This window comes from Lissotriton helveticus, chromosome 7 (genome assembly GCF_964261635.1).
Source record: "Lissotriton helveticus chromosome 7, aLisHel1.1, whole genome shotgun sequence".
Taxonomy (NCBI): Eukaryota; Metazoa; Chordata; class Amphibia; order Caudata; family Salamandridae; genus Lissotriton; species Lissotriton helveticus.
The window spans coordinates 1,027,951,841-1,027,969,815 of record NC_136068.1 but is presented as its reverse complement, the minus strand read 5'-3'; the positions used below and the strand labels follow the sequence as shown (position 1 = coordinate 1,027,969,815).

Below are 17,975 nucleotides of genomic sequence, written 5' to 3'. Positions count from 1 at the left end.
CAAGGAAGCCCACGTTGCTGCCTGGCAGATTTCCTGGATCGGAACTCCATGAGCTGAAGCAGTGGTCGCAGCTTCAGAGGTGATGGAATGAGCTTGCAAACCTTCTGGAGGCAGCTTCTTGGCGAATGCATAGCAGTTTTTAATGTAGAGCACGATCCATCTGGAGATGGTCCGCTTCGGCACAGCCCTGTCTTTCTTCGCACCAACATACCCCACGAAGAGTTGGCCGTCCACTCTGAACTCTCGTGTGTGGCCAAGGTAGATGGTGGAGTCACTCTGCTTCTTTAGAGGGATGTGCAGTAGCGTAAAAAGGTAGGCAGAGTGATGGATTGGCCTATGTGAAGTAGGGCAACGATTTTCATTAGTAAGGAAGCCCTTGTGCTACGCAGCAATTTGTCAGGATAGACGGATAAGTAAGGTGGCGCAGATGACAAGACCTACAGCTCACTTACTCTACAGGCAGATGTAAAAGCCACAAGGAAGGCTACTTTGATTGTCAGAAGCCAATAACAGACAATGGTGGAGAGGTTTGACACATCAAGAAAGTTAACACTACATTAATGTCCCACAGAGGCATGTTAAATAGTGACGGAGGGAAGAGATGAACAAGACCTTTTAAAAACCTATGTACAATAGGGGATTTGAACAGAGAGGGTTTGTCAGACAGCTACAAAAAGGCAGAAAGATCAGACAGATATGCCTTAAGAGTGCCCAGAGTAGAACCTTGGTGGTCAAGGTAAAGAATGAAAAGTACAACTTCAGAAAGGCGTTTAAGAATGGAGATCAATGTCTTTTTCTGCACACCAAGATTTTTTTCCAACAGCACGCGTACACCATCTTGGTGGAGGGACCGAGAGGACATGACAGGCTTCAGGAGGGCAGTGAAAGGCTGTCAACTGGTGCTGTTCAATCTCCAAGCAAGGAGGAGCTAGAGACTGAACGGGTTCAGGTGGAGGAACCTTGCTGCTACGACTCAAGATCCTAATGAAGGGGCGGCCTGATCGGAGGATCGATGGCCATGATTAGTAGCTTGTGATACCAGACACTCTGTGCCCAATCCGGAGCCACACGGACGACTTGTTCTTGAGAACTCTGGGCAGGAGTGGAAACCAAGGCTCTTCCCACTGTTGAGAGACCTTCCACCACCTTCAGTTGGAGAAGCCTTTTGTGATCCACTAGACATCGATGTTTGAGTTTGTCCACTCTGGTGTTCAGAGAGCCCGCCAGATGTTGGACCACCACGGATGTGTTTATAATCCTTTGGACTAGGATCATAAACACTTCCTTTCGCCAAAGAGCCATCCCAGATATCCTCAAAGCTGGACAGGTTTCCCCCATCCTGAAGTAACCCTCTACGGACCCGTCTGACCTGAATAACTACCGCCCCATATCCAACATCCCTACCCTGGCCAAACTATTTGAAAAGTGTGTTCACAACCAGCTTAGCAACTACATAGAACACTTCAACCTGCTTGATCAATTCTAATCTGGTTTTCGGTCCGGGCACAGCACCGAATCAGCCATGACATATACTATAGATGACGCATTACATATATTGGACGAAAACAAAGCTTGTTTGCTAAATCCTCCTCGACCTATCCTCAGCCTTTGATACCGTCAAACACGAAGACATACTAGACCCCCTGAATCATAGAATGGGACTATCTCGAACAGTTCTAAATTGGTTCACTTCCTTCCTCCAAAACAGAACACAAACAATCAAGATCAATTAATCTCTATCCAAGCCCCCCCTGTCACTCTAGGAGTACCCCAGGGTGCTTTCCTCTCTCAGACACTCCTCACTCTGTTTATGGAACCACTCACCGTGCTTCTCAACTCCTCAAATGGCCAATATCACCTGTAAGCAGACGACACACAACTCTACATTAAGGTCCACTCACTGGAAGACATCAATTCCCTTAACTCGACCCTACAGAAAACACAGACCTGGCTCGCCAAAAACCACTTAAAGCTAAACACCCTCAAAACAGAATTCCTCCTAATCGCTCCCTCCAGCCAAACAAACACCATCCGCAAGTGGAGGAAGCATCTAACTGTACTTGACGGCCAAGCCCGAATTGTAGACTCTGTGAAATCACTAGGAATAACTGGATAATAAGCTTAAAATGCATAATCACATTAGCGCAGCAACGAAAGGAGTACATTTCCAGATGAATACGCTGAGAAGATTGAAACCCTTCATACCGGCAAATGACTTTAAACAGTCAGTTCAGACTCTTGTAATTCCCAGAGTGGACAATGGGAGAGTCGCACTTAGCGGCCTTCCCAGATCTACTACAGCCCCTCTTTGAGCCTCAATCAACGCAGACGCTAGACTCATCACAGGCTCCAAAAGAAATTCTCACCTCTCCCCTGACCTTCGTGCCCTCAACTGGCTACCTTTCAAAGCCAGAATCCATTTAAAAATTGCCTGCATGACACACAAGGCACTGCACCACAAAACCCCAATATATCTAGCAGAGATATTGGTACCATCGGGTGGTACCAGAACTACCAGGAGTTCTGATAACCTTCTATGGAAACCACAATGATTTTCCAAGAAGAAAACATATAACCGTACCTTTTCAGGAATGGCCCCCAGGATTTGGAATGCCTTGCCTCCTGACACAAGACTGAACCCCTCCACGAAATTTTTCAAAAAAGAAGATAAAGTCATCTTTTTGGCCAAATTCACCTGAACTATTTTGTATTCATGTATATATGTGTTTGTTTATATTTGAAACCATTTATGTATCTATCTAACTCACAGTTTTTTACGCCTATGTCTACCACCTATATCTGTCTTGTAAAGCGCTCTGATACCCGAAAGGATCTTGTTCGCGCTATGCAAAACACTTAAAATAAATAAAAATAAATATGCCCTAGCCATGTCCAGAGAAGAAGAGCCTCTTGATAAAGGGTCCATGTCGCCACCCTGCCCTGTTTGTTGTAGTACCACATGGCGGTGCTGTTTGTGAACACCTGCACTAGCCTTCCCTTGATGGAGGGTAGAAACCCTTTCAGTGCCAGTCAGATTGCACAGAGCTCCAGCAGGTTGATGTGAAGTCTGGATTGTGCTACAGACCAGGTCCTCTGAGCTCTACACCTACCAGATGGCCGCCCCATCCTAGGAGTGACACATCGGTCACTACTGTGAGATCTGTTTGAAGAAGGGAGAGGGGTCTGCCTCTGACCCAATTGCGGTTCATGAGCCACCACTGCAGATCTTTCACAGTTCCCTCTGAGATCTGGACCATGTCGGAAAGGTTCCTCTGATACTGTGCCCCTTGAAACGTCAGGTGCCAATGCAGAGCCCATATACACCATAAGGCATGAGTTACCAACATCCTCAGGGTCTACCTCACTGAATTCCAGGATAGATGCTGAAACATCGGTATCATAGCGTGAATATCCTGGACTCGCAGCTCGGGAGGATAAGCCCAAAACTGCAATGTGTCCAGAACAGCTCCATTGAAAGAGAGCATCTGAGAGGAAGTCAGGAGTGATTTCGGCATGTTGATAGTGAACCAAAATGAATGTAGAAAGTTTTGCCGTAGTCTGGAGGTGGGAAACAACAGCCTGTGGGGAACCCACCTTCAACAGTCACTCTTCGAGATAGGGGAAGATTGGCACCCCTGATCTGAGCATATGAGCTGCAACCACTGCCATCACCTTGGTTAACACTCGAAGGGTGCTGGTAAGGCCAAAAGGGAGCACAGTGAACTAAAAGTGCCCGTGGCCCACCGTGAACCACGGGTAATGCCAGTGGTCAGGCAGGACTGGAATGTGGAAATAGGTGTGTGGCAAGTCCAATAAAATCTTGCGACCGGCACCCTCTCTATAGGTCCCTTGGCTAAGAGAGCCGTGACTTCCTTGCTTAGAAGGGATAGATGATCCTTCGCCAGCCAGTAGTGAGATGATGGAAGGAGAGGTGGTCACGAAGGAGAGGGTATAGCCCCTTTGGACGATTGGCAAACTGACCTGTCTGATGCTAGGGAGTGTCAGGGAGGCAGGCAATGGTGAATCCTGTGTCAACTGGATGACCATGTTTTTAATGGGGCAGATTAGGAAGGTTTGAAGGCTGGCGCTGCCAGGGGTGTGGGGGGGGCTGGACTGATAATTTCTCAGGCTACCTGACCCACGAGGTCTGGGGGGACCACGCCCTTGGCCACACTGAGACTGGAAAGCATGCGTGGCACAGTGGCTGGGACAAAACTGGCGTGGCTGGAAGCCCTTCTGTAGCCATGAAAGGAGCTAAAGGTGGATGGAGGGTGACGTGGAGCCATAAAAAGGGCCAAGGAGATGGCAATGGCCGTAGGCTGACATTCCTTGAAGCATTCCTGCACTGAATCAGCCCTGTCTCCAAAGAGATGAGTGCCATCAAAGGGCATGTCCATAAGAGAGGATTGGACATCCCCCGAAAAGCCAGTCATCCTCAACCACGCATGACACCTCAAGACCGCCATTGACGAAACCGCTCTGCCCAGAGAGTTGGTCATGTCAAGTCCACAACGGATAATGAACTTTGCTGCACCTCTCCTATCTGTAACAGCCTGAGAGATTAAGGCCTGGGCCTCCTTCAGGACTGCTGGAAGCCCTTGCGCAACTGTGTCCCACAGAGCGTGGGAATAATGGGCCAAAAGGCATGAGGTCTGCCTAGCTGGTGAAAGAAAATATATTCTTCTCCTAAGGGTCCAGCCTCTTGGATTTCCTATCCAGGGAGCAGTTCAGAGCGCGTCTTGGGATGTCAAGGCTTGGACCACCAAAAAGCTTTCTGGGGTAGGGTGTTGGATGAGGAAATTTGGGTCCCTTGGGGCGTGGGGTGTTAGTGGTGTGTGATCATCCTATTCACATGAGCCCCTGTGTGGGGTTTGGACTACGGGCCTAATTATGAGTTCGGCAGTCCGTTGGACTGCCAAACCTGTGGTTGCGGTTTCTGGACTACCAGACTGGTGACCACCTGCTGTGTTAGAACTAACAGTGGGACTGCCACAGAAGCACTGCCACTGCCGGGGATCCCTGATACCACTGCAGTGGCGCAGCAGTGTGAGGATGTAATATATTGGAGGGTCCGCTGCATTACTGCCAAGTATATTACGAATTTCCTCACTGCGACCCTTTTCATGACGGTGTGTTTACCATGAAAAAGATGGCGGTGAGGAAACTAAGAGGGCTCTATAGGGTCTTCTGTTGCCTCTGAGAACGGGGGAACAGGCTGGGGGGCACATGCTGTGCTCCCCTGTATTTTAGCAACCCATTTTCCTGCATGGATAGAAATGCATAACATAGTTAATTTCTGTCCGTGCAGCAATGGGCTGCAGTGCTCCTACAGCGGAGCCTTTCTAAGTCTCTCCTATGAGCCTTAGAAAGGCACCGCCACTACAGGCCTGCCAGCCAGGATTACAACTCGTATTCCAATGGGGGGACTGAATACGGGTTTGGCGGTCTTGGAACAGGGCACTGGCATGGCAGACCTGTATGCAAGGACAATATCTTGCATTAGGACTGTCAGAGACTTCTAATCACATCAAGTGACTAGGCATGGCAATGAAGAATTTATTTGTATCGCTATGTTGGTTGCCAGATCTGGTATAACTAAATGCTGAAAAACATTTGCAGAACTCGAATTTCCATTGTGGTGCAAGGGAAAATTGAGAATTAGAAAACACAAACATTTGTGTAGTTTCACAATCAGGGCTAACAAAAAAAAATAGCAACATTTGGGAGAGGTTTAATATAGACATAGTGCATGAATTTGAAACATGGGGCCTGATTTAGTTCTTGGCAGTCCGACTTATGGCCCACCGCCACAGTTGTCTCTGAAACACCGTCAATTAGATGGCAGTCCACCCACCCTATCTAGATGTATTCATGATAGATAGAAGACTGCTACAGTGGCGATCTTCTGTGCTGGCGAACAGACTGAAACTGCCGTTCTGACGGCGGGGTCCCACCGAGCAGATCTGAATGTTCCCATTGGCCTCGCGGTGTCCTGTCGGCGGAGTACTGACAGGGGGTGACTCTGGAGGTGGGGAGACAGGTAAGTGATTCTTTTTATGTAAATCACATATATCTTGTGAAGGTGTACACATGTGTCTGTGGGATGTGTGTTGGTTGTATTATGTGTACCTGCCCCACTGCACCCCACCAGCATATACACACCATGCAATGTATACCCACACACCACCTACACTAACCTTCCAGTCAGTCAAAATGGGGTGCCGGTCCTTTGTGGCCAAGGTGCAGCAGGACAGGGGGCACCTGGATGAAGCAGAAGAGAGAAATGTAGCCTTAACCCCCAAAAAGGTGAGTATTCACCCCTTTTTGCCCATTTCCGTAGACTCAAAGTAGGAGGGATTGCCATTGAAATTCCCTCTGAAACAAGCCAGAACCAAATACCGACGGCAGTAATCCTAACTGGAGGTCCACCGCAGCTTCCTACAGCCCATCGCGCCAAAGAGGCGGGAGCGAAGTCCTGGTGGAGTCAGAGGGACCGCGGCTGTCCTCTCGCCCTTTGCAACGCAGCATCTAAATCGGGCTGGCGGACCACCAGGAAGGCAGGCGGGAAGACCGCTATAAAATCCCACTCCGTCACGGTCCCCTCAACAACTAATTCAGGGTCATAGTCTAATCAATTGAGAATTCTTGCTTAAGACAAGAACTATTTACTTGCAAAATGTCTGACTGTTCAATTTTGAAGAATATATATAAACTTTGTAAAAAGAATTGGGAATGAATTGTAATTTGTTAAGAATATTAATTGTACATATGCTGATTAAATACAAAAAAATGATGATGGACCACTGCTGAGGTATTCTTAATAGTTCCAGAAGACTTGACTAACTCTCACCTTTGAGTGGCTCCTGGACCTTTTCTATGTTTCCTTCCCAAGCACCTCAGCAAACAAAATCCAAGTTGAAGAAACTAGCAGGCAGGTCAGGAGTTGGAGAGTGTTCAGAGGTTTAATATGCTTTAGCTTAGCTCTAACACTACCCACATCCATAATTTTATAAACAAAGTATAGTCATTAGTTCTCCATGAAATGCTCAATGGCTCACCAGTGATTCTGCTGGAGAGCTAGGAGGTGCTTGAAAAACAAAAATCAACCAGCACAATTACTATCAAGATCAAAGATGAAGTGCAGAAGAGCGTAAATAAATATCATTTATACATGTAGGAGTTTTACTTGACTAGAAACTCTGAAAAAGTTCTTAAAGGAACCTTGACAAAATGTGGGCTTGACCATTTCAGTGAAATTTAATTCAATCAATGTCTAAAGATGCCCATTCAAGTCTATAAAATGTGCCTTCTGGATCTCTTCAGGGGACCAGGATCTGAAAGCTTGTTACTTCACAGATGAATGAGTGGAGTGGTGTGGCTCACTGGTTTGAGGCGGCAGACCCGGAAGCAGAAGTCGGCCTGGGACCAGGGTTCGATTCCCGACGCGGCAGGGTCGTGGACCAGGGTCAGCGGACTTGATAATTCTCGCCTCGGTGCCTACTCTAACCAGCGGTCCCACTCGGCAACTTTGGGCATTAGCTTGCCTAATCTCCACAACGGCCGCATCAACGCCGGGGATGCCTGGCTCCACCTTGGGGATTCCCAGCAGGGACCATCCCACAGGGAAAGCCAGGACGGGTTCCCCAGCGGTATAGAGCGCCAGGACGCCGGCTGGCAACAGTGCGCTTTACAAGTATACACATTACATTACATTACATTACATTACAATGGCCTTAGACAAGAGGCCAGGCAGGCCAGAAAGGTTACTCATTATCACTCTTATGGACATTAGTCTGTTAGGCAGAGAGGCTCAAGGGTGCCTGCAAAGGACTCCACGAGGACTGAACTGAGATAATGACCTATTTGCTGATTCACAAAGGCGTTCAATTCGAGGACGGTATGACTCTGCCTTTTACAGTTAGATTTAGCTAATTAACCTGTCTTTCCCCCACGGTACGGAAAGTTAAAATGTATCATTAAGGCTGGTTTTGAGTACTTATGACTCCCTTGTGTTTGCTACGCCAGAAAAATTAAACAGGTCTTCTGTGATGGATCTCCTGTACCCAATGCTAAAAGCAATGAGGCTGGCAACCATTGTAAAGCATAACATTAACAAGGGTTTTGGTCAGGGGGTCAATCGGCAGTGCAAATCTGAGTAACAGACATTGCACCACAACACTTACAGTAGCCAATAGCCAGGGGCAGTCAGGGCTAGTTACCATTATGAGCTCCTGCAATTGGTTTGTGCTTAAATATTTTATTATAGTACAGTCAGGGAGAATTGGAGTCTAGCTCCTCAGCAGAAGTCGAAACGGGTGCAAATCCAAGCTAAATGTTTTTGGGTTATCATAGGACAAGTTGGCAACAGCAACAGCCTTTTTGACATACAGAGAAGGAAGGATGGAACAACCATGGAAACTCAACACCAAAAGAATTTGAAATCAAATACAATGAAACATTGTTAACGTTTTTGCTAAACTTGATCAATATGGACAATATGTGGATCACCATGTCACCCCACCTACTAAACTAGGCTCGTTACTGAATAAGATCATGAGGCGGCCACTGAAAAGAGGCAAATGGTAACCATTCTTTCTCAGGGTGACACAGAAGAACCACAGTGTAGGACTAAGGCATTCCTTTATCTCTAACGGAGGATCTTTTTGCAGTCATAGCTCCGGACCATTGAGATGTTTGGTCCTGAGGAGGTCTCATGCCTAAAGTTGCAACTTATTAATGTGCCATGTTTGATTGAAGAAGCCTCCCTTATCTTTCTTTCAGGGTTCTGTATAGTATAGCTGGGTTGATTCTGCACTCCAGTATATTGATGTCATCCCAAAGATAGAAAAATTATTTAATAAGACCACCCTCATTTGGCTTTTTACTACCATATTTAATACAATACTCAGACATTGTTCTCCCGATTTTGACTTTGTCTCAGATGTTTACCAATCAGTCTCTTTTCTGTAACACTACCCATTAAATAATTTTAAAGAAACTCTTAGGTTGGCCCCCCAAAAAAAACAATAAAAGTAGAATAAAATAAAGTCTCAAATGGGGTTACACAATGAAGCAGAAGACAGCCAAGAGCCTTCTAGAATTCCAGAGATGGATATGCTTGGACATTTATTCAGAAGTTGCTGCACATCACTATTCTGGTCCATCTGGGGACTTTATCAGCCAGATGCATCAACCTTAAAACAGGTCGCAAACGGGCAGATTCTCAGAATCTTTCCCTTTGCGACCGGTATTTTTGCATTTGGGATGCATCATCCCAAATGCAAAAATCGCAAATAGAGAATTCGCTAAATTGCGATTGTTTGCATTTAAGGAATCTTAAAGCGAGATTCCTTAAATGCAATGCATGAAAGTTTCAAAAATAGTGAATTCGCTAATAGGGCACGCAAATTACCACGAAGTACAACTTCATGGTAATTTGCTAAAACTCTGAAAAATGCACTAAAGTGCATTTTTCAAAGTTTCATGTTGCAACATATGTGCATAGATCAATTTCAGGGGTGCAACAGGGTGTCCTTTGGATACCCCTGCACCCTTGAAATTGCAATCTCAATTTGCGAATCGCTAATTGCGATTCGCAATTTGAGATTGTCTTCCCATTCATTCCTATGGGCCTCTAGGTCCATAGGAATGAATGGGGAGGTATTCCTTAATTGCGACTCGCAATTTGCGAGTCGCAATTAAGGAATTCTAAGAAATCGCTATTTTGTAAGCGATTTCTTCATGCATAGCATTTTGCTATTCCTTATTTTTCGCTAATAAGGAATCGCAAAATGGTGCTTGATGCATCTGGCTGTATATTTCCAGGCAGCTGGTCAAGGCTTGTTTGCATACCTTTGATTCCAGTCAGTAATGGTAAAAACAATCGAATAACAATGGAATCGAACACTAGCCAAAGGAATTACCAGGGGTTAATAAGTGCTGGTTCAGCCATTACAATCCATCACTTTTGATTGTTGTGCAATTTAGAATTCAGTCAGAATTGCTTTGCATGCTTTAAGGAAGGACCTTAATTTGAAGCCTACATCATTCTGAAAAATAAGACTTAAAAATAGTACTTACATGCTTTACTACCACTGGAGTCCGGTTACATGCTAAATCTAGCTTCAGAGCCGAGACCTGAAAAAAAAGAACCATGTTGTCAAGAGCTTGCACTGCTCTAGTGTATTCCACATTACACCTCATATGTTGTTTTGGGTTGCTCCTACCCAGATCTTAAGATATCTTTTACATCTTTTCCGGGGTGGCTGCAACATTTATATATATTATTTAAACTGTGATACCTGACCCAAGGAAACCCATCCGACCTCATTATATCTGAATAAATAAAACCAAGACCACCCCCTTTTTCTTCCTAAACCCATTCAAGTAAAAAGTTGTTCCCCAGCAACCCATCAACTTCGGATAAAAGCTCAGCAAGTTATCCATTTGCACAAAACGGCTTTCTTACTTAAGTACAAAGTTATAGGTAAAGGGAGGACATTAGAGGAAGGTGTTCATCTTCTATTTATGAATGTCAGTCTCTTTACCCGGAAGCAGGAGGGGAGTGTCCCTTTATAAGTGAGCAGAGAAGAGCACTGACCTTATGGAAAACTCACACCAGGCATCTCACGTACACCTACAATATGGCCTCCCTGGGTGATTTTTGTGGCCTGGCTTGACAGAGCAGCTGTCATCAGGCAATTATGTGAGGATCACCCGGAAAAGGGCTTTGGCTCCTCCCATGTGTAGGGAGCCAGGAGTACATGTTTTGATTGTGCAGAACCAGTGGGCTTCCACAAAAGTACTTGCCCTCCACACAGCTGTAATCATTGTATTTACCCAGCTGCCTGAGCTTGAACTTTCAGTGGCACATACATGACATTGCAATCCTATTAAAGTGTGTTAACCAACTAGATAATGTATGCTGTTTTCTCTTGCAGTAGCACGGGTGTTGGGGGAGAGTCATTAACCAACATGGATCTTTAGGTCTGGCTTGACAGTGCAATTATCACCTGATGTTTTAACCTACACCAACATTATTCTACAGTTCTTTGCTTCCACAAAATACATAGCCATTGCCATGATATTTACCTGCAATACTTCACATCACCACACAACACCTTTAAAGCCAGACCTATTGGCATTGCCAATGCTTGTTAAACCATGTAGCTGCAATAATGTTAGCTCTAAGAAGGGTGCATACAAGGTGCCTTTGGATCTATTTGATGTCTACAGAAGGACCTGCATATCATTTACACGTTAATTGCTGTATTAAAACCTTCACAAAGTTAGAAAGTCTTTCAAGTCACAAAACATTTTGGCATTTCCAGGTGACTTTCATCTTGAAGAGAATGGCTTATTTTTCCACAATATAATTAAAAGTTGCTCTTTATATAGCACTTTTATCAAAAGCACTTTACACAGAGCATGTATGTTTTGTTACCACTGTGCATTGAGACCTGGTGCTCAATTCTTTAAACTTTCAATGACGAAAGTCAAAGTTGATATCTCTCCTCTCTCTCTCTCCCCCTCTCCATCCCTTCCTCCCTCCCTCTAACATCTCTCCCCCTCTCCAGCAGACCCCACATAACCATCACAGCTTATTAAAATATATATCCAGGGCTTCAATGCTATGATCTAACAGACAGGAGAAATGAAACACAAAACATTTTACCTTTAAAAAGGTTTTCTGAAGCTTCAGTAATATGCAAAGAACAGGTACCACGCAGGCAGTAGTAGTAGTGCAAACATCCCTAACAACCATTAATGTCATGTAAATCACTAGATACAGTATTGGGCTGTTTAACACAGCTACCCATTAGGGAGGCAATTTCATTGTGAAACAATTTAACACAACAACAGCGCTGCTCTTGGACCATTTATTAATACACCTGACAACCTCACCGTTGCAGAGCCCTATCAGTCAAAACACTGCCCCACTTTGCATTTTATTTCTTTATATATGTCTTCTTAAACCTACTTTATGGTGTCAATGTACTACAAAAGAAAAGATTACTCCAGAAACCCTATTTTTAATTTCTTTATATGCTTTTTGCATTTAAAATGTGATTTGCAATGATACATAGTGTTGCATACAGCACATGTTTAACATAAACACATTACGTCCAACAAAATAACATATATCCCACAACACAGTCAGACATATCTACGGTCTCAGTAAAACAATGATTATCAAACAGATGACGATCAATAAAATAATTATATATATATATATATATATATATATATATATATTCACTGCAAAAAAACAGGTTATAAGGATGTTATAGATAGGCTGACATTTCACTCGTAGAAAGCCAGTGATGTCATCGACCATGTCATGAATGATGTATTATGTGAGGTCATGAGCAGTGCATTGCAGGGGCGCGAGTTATAGTTAGCTCAGCTAACAATAACTGCTGAAGCCCGCTATTGCAACTGTTTGGTGCCGCCGGGGAGGCCTACAGTGTCCAGAATCCGTGGAGGCGCCAACATCGCGAGACCAGTGCCCGGAGGCACTTAAAATTACCGTGGGACTCCTGCAGCGCGGGAGCCCACTATTGCTGCTCGCAACTGTTTGGTGCCCCTGGGAGCACCTGGAGGCGCCAACACCGCCAACATCGCGAGACCAGTGCCCGGAGGCACTTAAAATCACCGCGGGACTCCCGCAGCGTGGGACGCGCGTGGGCTAAGCCGGGCCCGTCTGCACTCTTCCGTGGCCGATCGTGGCAGGGCTGGGCCACCCCCCTTCATTTTGTTGCAAGGATCTTAACTGTGGTGGATAATACACCCAAACTGATCAGAACTAACTGAGCAAAGGGGTGAACATTTTTAGTAACTTTCTTTGTGGATAAATCCTATTGAGCATTAGAAAACAATTGCATCTAAACAGAGGGAGGCCTTGCAGCGGACCGGCAGTAAGACATTAGTCCTTCCTTTTTAGGTTTATTTGCCTTTTAAACTGGTTCTATAGGATCTGTCAACTGTTTTGAACTTTTTTAAATTCTTTAGTATTGACTATTGACTATTACACCGAATTGAATATCCCCAGGATAAGGTTATTTATTCCTGGTGGTGAACTGTGTTTCAGTCGGCTCCCAAACTTACTTTTTTTAAACTGTATTTGCCTATCTTGTTCTAACCAATTAACTGTTATTATATGTTTTGTATTGCTCCTGGCACCTTGATTCAATTTTGTCAATCTTAAGTATCCGTACTTGGCCGAATCCTTTACCCTCGGTATTGTCTTTGCACCCTGCACCTTTTTACTTTGCACTTTTTTGTAGTTTGTACGTCAAAGCTTGTTGTGATAAGGATATTGTACAGAGGTTAAACTTGAAATGGCAAAGCGTAAGTTACAAAAAACTGTAGATGACTCTCCTTGTGTCACCATTGATACCTTTCTTGTACGTGCTGTCAGTGCAATTAATATCGACATTGACCGAACTGAACACAGTCTATCCCTAGGCCCAGGTATAGCACCTGAAGGGGCTGGTGAGGGCAGTAGTGTAGTACAATCTAAACCTACCCAGTCAAAGGAAGCTGTATGTAGCAAGCAACTGCATCCCCCTATACTAAGTGAGAGTGTGGGAGATTTAGGAGTTGCTTCCCCCACACTGACCGATATATTGTTACCGCCATCACCCAATAGTTCACCTACACCAAAAAGGAAAAGAGGCTTCAAAAAAATGTCAGGAAAGGGCAGGGGGACATGGTAATAATAAAAACGACAAGCATTTGCAATGCAATAGGTTTGTATTTATGTGTTGGTTTTGAAAATAGCGAAATTAATAGCTTTGTCATTTACAATGCCAATAGTTGTAACTTTCGCAAACGTGACACCTATGGCATTTGTAACGCAATATGTGTTGTATTTACGTGACTTAGATGTACTGATATTACAAATAATTGCTTTTAATTTTTTTAAAATAATTAATACTTAAATCAAAGTTATTGTAATGTATAATGGCAATAGCTTAAACTTTTGTAAATAACTCTTGTGAAGATTATGTTCAGTGTATTTTATTGTGACGAAAATCCAAGAACAGAACTGGAATATTAACTTTTTTTGTGACATTTGTAATAAAACTTGAAACATTGAGAGAACATATTTGAACCAGTTGTTGTTGAATGGTTGCACAGATTGATGCTGTGGTGGCGATGAGTGATGTTGTGGTAGCGACGACTGATGCTGTGGTGGCGCATAGTGATGTTGTGGTGCCCCTGAGTGATGCTGTGGTGGTGCCGAGTGATGCTGTGGTGATGCGATAGATAGATAGATAGAGTGAGTGCGATAGATAGATAGAGTGAGGGCCATAGATAGAGTGAGGGCGATAGATAGAGGGAGGGCAATAGATAGATGATAGAAAGATAGATAGATAGATAGATAGATAGATAGATAGATAGATAGATAGATAGATAGAGTGAGAGCGATAGATAGATAGATAGATAGATAGATAGATAGATAGATAGATAGATAGATAGATAGATAGATAGATAGATAGATAGATAGATAGATAGATAGAGAAATATAAACCCCACTAACCTGAGTCCCTTGTTGCAGCTCAATCATTTCAACATGTGCCACTGATTCAGTTAACTGAGCAATAGCATGCACAATGTCAGATTTACCTCTGCTTCTTAAATAATCTATCTTTGGAGCAGAATGAATCCACTTTTTGGCTTCCAGCCTCCTGAGCCGCTCCAACCCAATACACTGTGTAAAAAACCTGGGAAGGCTGGGTGGTTGTACTTATATGGTTCCTCACGGTTTTCATAACGTTCCCTGCACTGAAATGTGAGGAAACTGTGTGATATTGGCCAAAATGTGAAGTTTGCAGGTCATTCTGCATAAGAAAACCTAATGAGATACAAGCAAGTCACAATACATTGGGCCACACAGATTTTTAGTTTTAAGAAATGTCTGGGTTTAGTAGATTTCCTTGGATGACAGTTGATCCCAGGTCCAAATACCACAACTAAACACACAAGTATCTGATAAAAATACCAACATTCCTTACCGAGTCATTAAGGGATAACCTATAGATATTCGATGAGATGAAATCTGCTAGCGCTTAAGAAATCATAAGGAGTCTTTTTCATTCCTTTCCAGAACACTATAGTAGAAGACACTTCCAATAAACAAATTTGTTTTATTAAATTTCACTGACTACCATGAGCGCGCTGCAGTAGAATATCGCAATAGTAGTGGTTCACAAAGGCACAATTTTAAAACTTTAATGCAATTTTTTTGAAAATCGAAGCATGCAGAGATTGTTTATGAGATAGAACACACCTCAATTTAGATTACAATGTGAAGTTTAGCCCCCACTGCTTGGATGGTTTAAACATGTTCACCACCTTTGCCTTTGCCTTTTTGTGCACTCTGACAATAAGTTTTGGTTATATCAGAGATAATTATTGACCTCTATGGACCTGGATACTATAAAAGTGGCTGTAAACATACTTTTACTTTGTGGTAAAGATGTTCAATATTGTGTTGTTTCTTTCAGACAGTCTAAGAAATTCAAAAACGAAAATCAAGGGAGCTTTGTCATAAGTCTTCATAGGTGGCAGTGGTTTTTGTCATGTCTTGTTAAAAAATATATATTTCATAAAGTTGAGTTGCAATCACAGTGTATGGTGTTCTGTTCTGTGTGACACATGTGACTAATAGGACCATTTAAAAACAAATTAAAGCAATCTTTCACAAGTTAGTGAATAACTAAGAACATGCAAATATTTATTTATTAGTGAAGTCATGTGGTACAAGACTATTGTTCACAAAATTATCATCTCTTATGTGTATTGCCTTATCATTGGTGTTATTTGGCACTGAGTAACAGCCAGCAGAATGGCACAATGCTTTAGAAGGCTGCAGCTGAGGAAGATCTGCAGGTCAGAGGTTCACATCCGGCCAAGGCTGACTCAACCTTCGGTCCTTTCAAAATTGGTAAATAAAGTACCACTGAATTGGGTAATATAACACAGACCTAAGAAAAGGCAGAACTGTGTTATGAACTGCTATATCATAAATGAAATACGATTGCTTCGTTTCATCCACTTCAGGCGAACTATCCCGGTCTGACGCCCATTTTCTTGCCCAGATAAGTTTTGATCGCCAATGTGAGGTACATTCATGCCACAAGATTGGGGTACCCTGTACAAATCTTCCCTTGAGGAAATTTATTTGGAGATTTATATACCACCAACATCAGTGTGACACAACAATGCTTTACAGTCGATAGAATCATAAACACATTGCACATAACTTAAGAGTATATAAAGGATGACAAATGAGATAGCTGTAAAGGTCGCCAGGCAGAATACTGCTCCCAGGTTATACTTGCAACAAACAGATCTGTTCATCGCTTTTTGCAAAGTGCTTGGGTGTCGGACGAAGGAGAGGGTTGTGGCGAAGGAAGAAGGTGTTTCGCCTGTTTAAAAAAGGAGAGCATTCCTAGAAAACACTAACAGGCAACTCACGTGGTGTCTTGAAATCATCCTGATTTTTTTCGCTGCACGTGCCCACATTCTGTGCAGAGCCTGCACAGGTTTCATAGTGCCGCGGCATAATCCGTCTGGCGGCCTCCCGCATCGCTGTCCACTTATCCGAGCGCCGTTGCGTAGTAATAGTAATACAATATTGTCCTACATACGCACAGCGGCTCGCTCTGTCCTGTGGCACGACCCGGAGCACCAATACACGAAGAGCTCAGTAACTAAGCCTCGTAGCTCCTGAACCAATCTGTAAACCAAAGCCAACGTGGGGAAAAAAGATAAATAGTGTGCAGCTGAAGAAGTCACGTGACAATGAGAGGAGAGATCTGATGCCCGGCCCGGTACGGCCTTATAATCAGTTGGCAATGCATAACATTTGCATAACGAACAGAGATTCCTTACCTTGTGCAGGAGCCCTGGCCGTGCTGTGCTCGGCAGAAAAACTTCCAAAAGGTGAGTGGCGCTGCACCTCTCTTGCATGTGTGTGTGCGTTTGAGTCTGGAGCTAGATTTGTGGTAGCAACGGGATCCGCTCACATCAATACCAAGATTTTGGAATATAGAAAATAAATGACTAGGGACATAACTTTGCTTTATGACGTTTTCGTGAATATGAACATACGTTAATAAAGTACCTTTGCTTGTAAGGTATGGCATTCATTTGCTACGCCATGGTTTGATCATACTGCACTTATATCCGTAAACATAAGCCGTGAGCATGCACATCCGAAACCGGAAGTTCGGGAGCGTCAAGCCTGTCGTGGGGCGGGACTTCCGTCTTCTGCGGGAATCCCGCGCCCACGGAGTGGCTGACCCAGAGGAGTGGCTGGCCCAGAGGAGCATTGGTGACGCAGGGCTCCCATGCCTGAGGGAGAGCCCCACGGTGGCTGCAGAAGTCAGGAGTGGCAGCTGAGGCCGCCGATGCGGTGAGTGGGGCTGGGGGGTGGAGGGGCGTGCGCGTGTGTGTGTGTGTGCGTGTCTGTGCATGTGCGTGTGTGTGTGCAAGGGGGTCGGGGGGGCACTGGCTGTGTGTGTGTGTGTGCGCCATTACTGCATGCAAGCCAAGCAAAAGCAGGAGCTGTGTGTGCGTGTATATGTAAGCGCGTCTGCGCAAGCACGACTCAGAAGCGCGTCCACAGACCCCAATCGGCGCGTGCCCCGGTCTGTTCCATTTGGCAGGCAACTCCATAACAAACGATCTCGCTGGCGACATTGCTTTCGCGCTGCATCACCAGCCAGACCTAAAAAGGGACCGCAGCAGAGCGTTACCCCTCAGCAGATTGATCCCCCCGAACAAGGGTCCCTAACTAATCCTCAAGTTCCTCAAATTGTAGCCCTCGTAGAACTAAAAATAGAAGAACTATTAAAGCCTCTTTATAACAAATTGGATATATTAAAAGAAGAAATGTCTACGATCAGCGGTACACTACAGGAAAGGATGTGCCTCTTGAACAGTGCCCATAAGTAACAGCTCTT

The 17,975-nt window shown here is 44.3% G+C and overlaps 1 protein-coding gene across 1 annotated transcript in view; it reads right to left on the bottom strand.

Moving 5' to 3' along the window:
• Window positions 1–17,975, bottom strand: part of CCDC57 (coiled-coil domain containing 57) — an 821,470-nt gene that overhangs the window by 161,353 nt on the left and 642,142 nt on the right. The window contains exon 15 of the mRNA XM_078653761.1: window positions 10,081–10,137. Within this exon, the coding sequence (XP_078509887.1) occupies window positions 10,081–10,137 (57 nt within the window). The remainder of the gene's footprint in view (window positions 1–10,080; window positions 10,138–17,975) is intronic.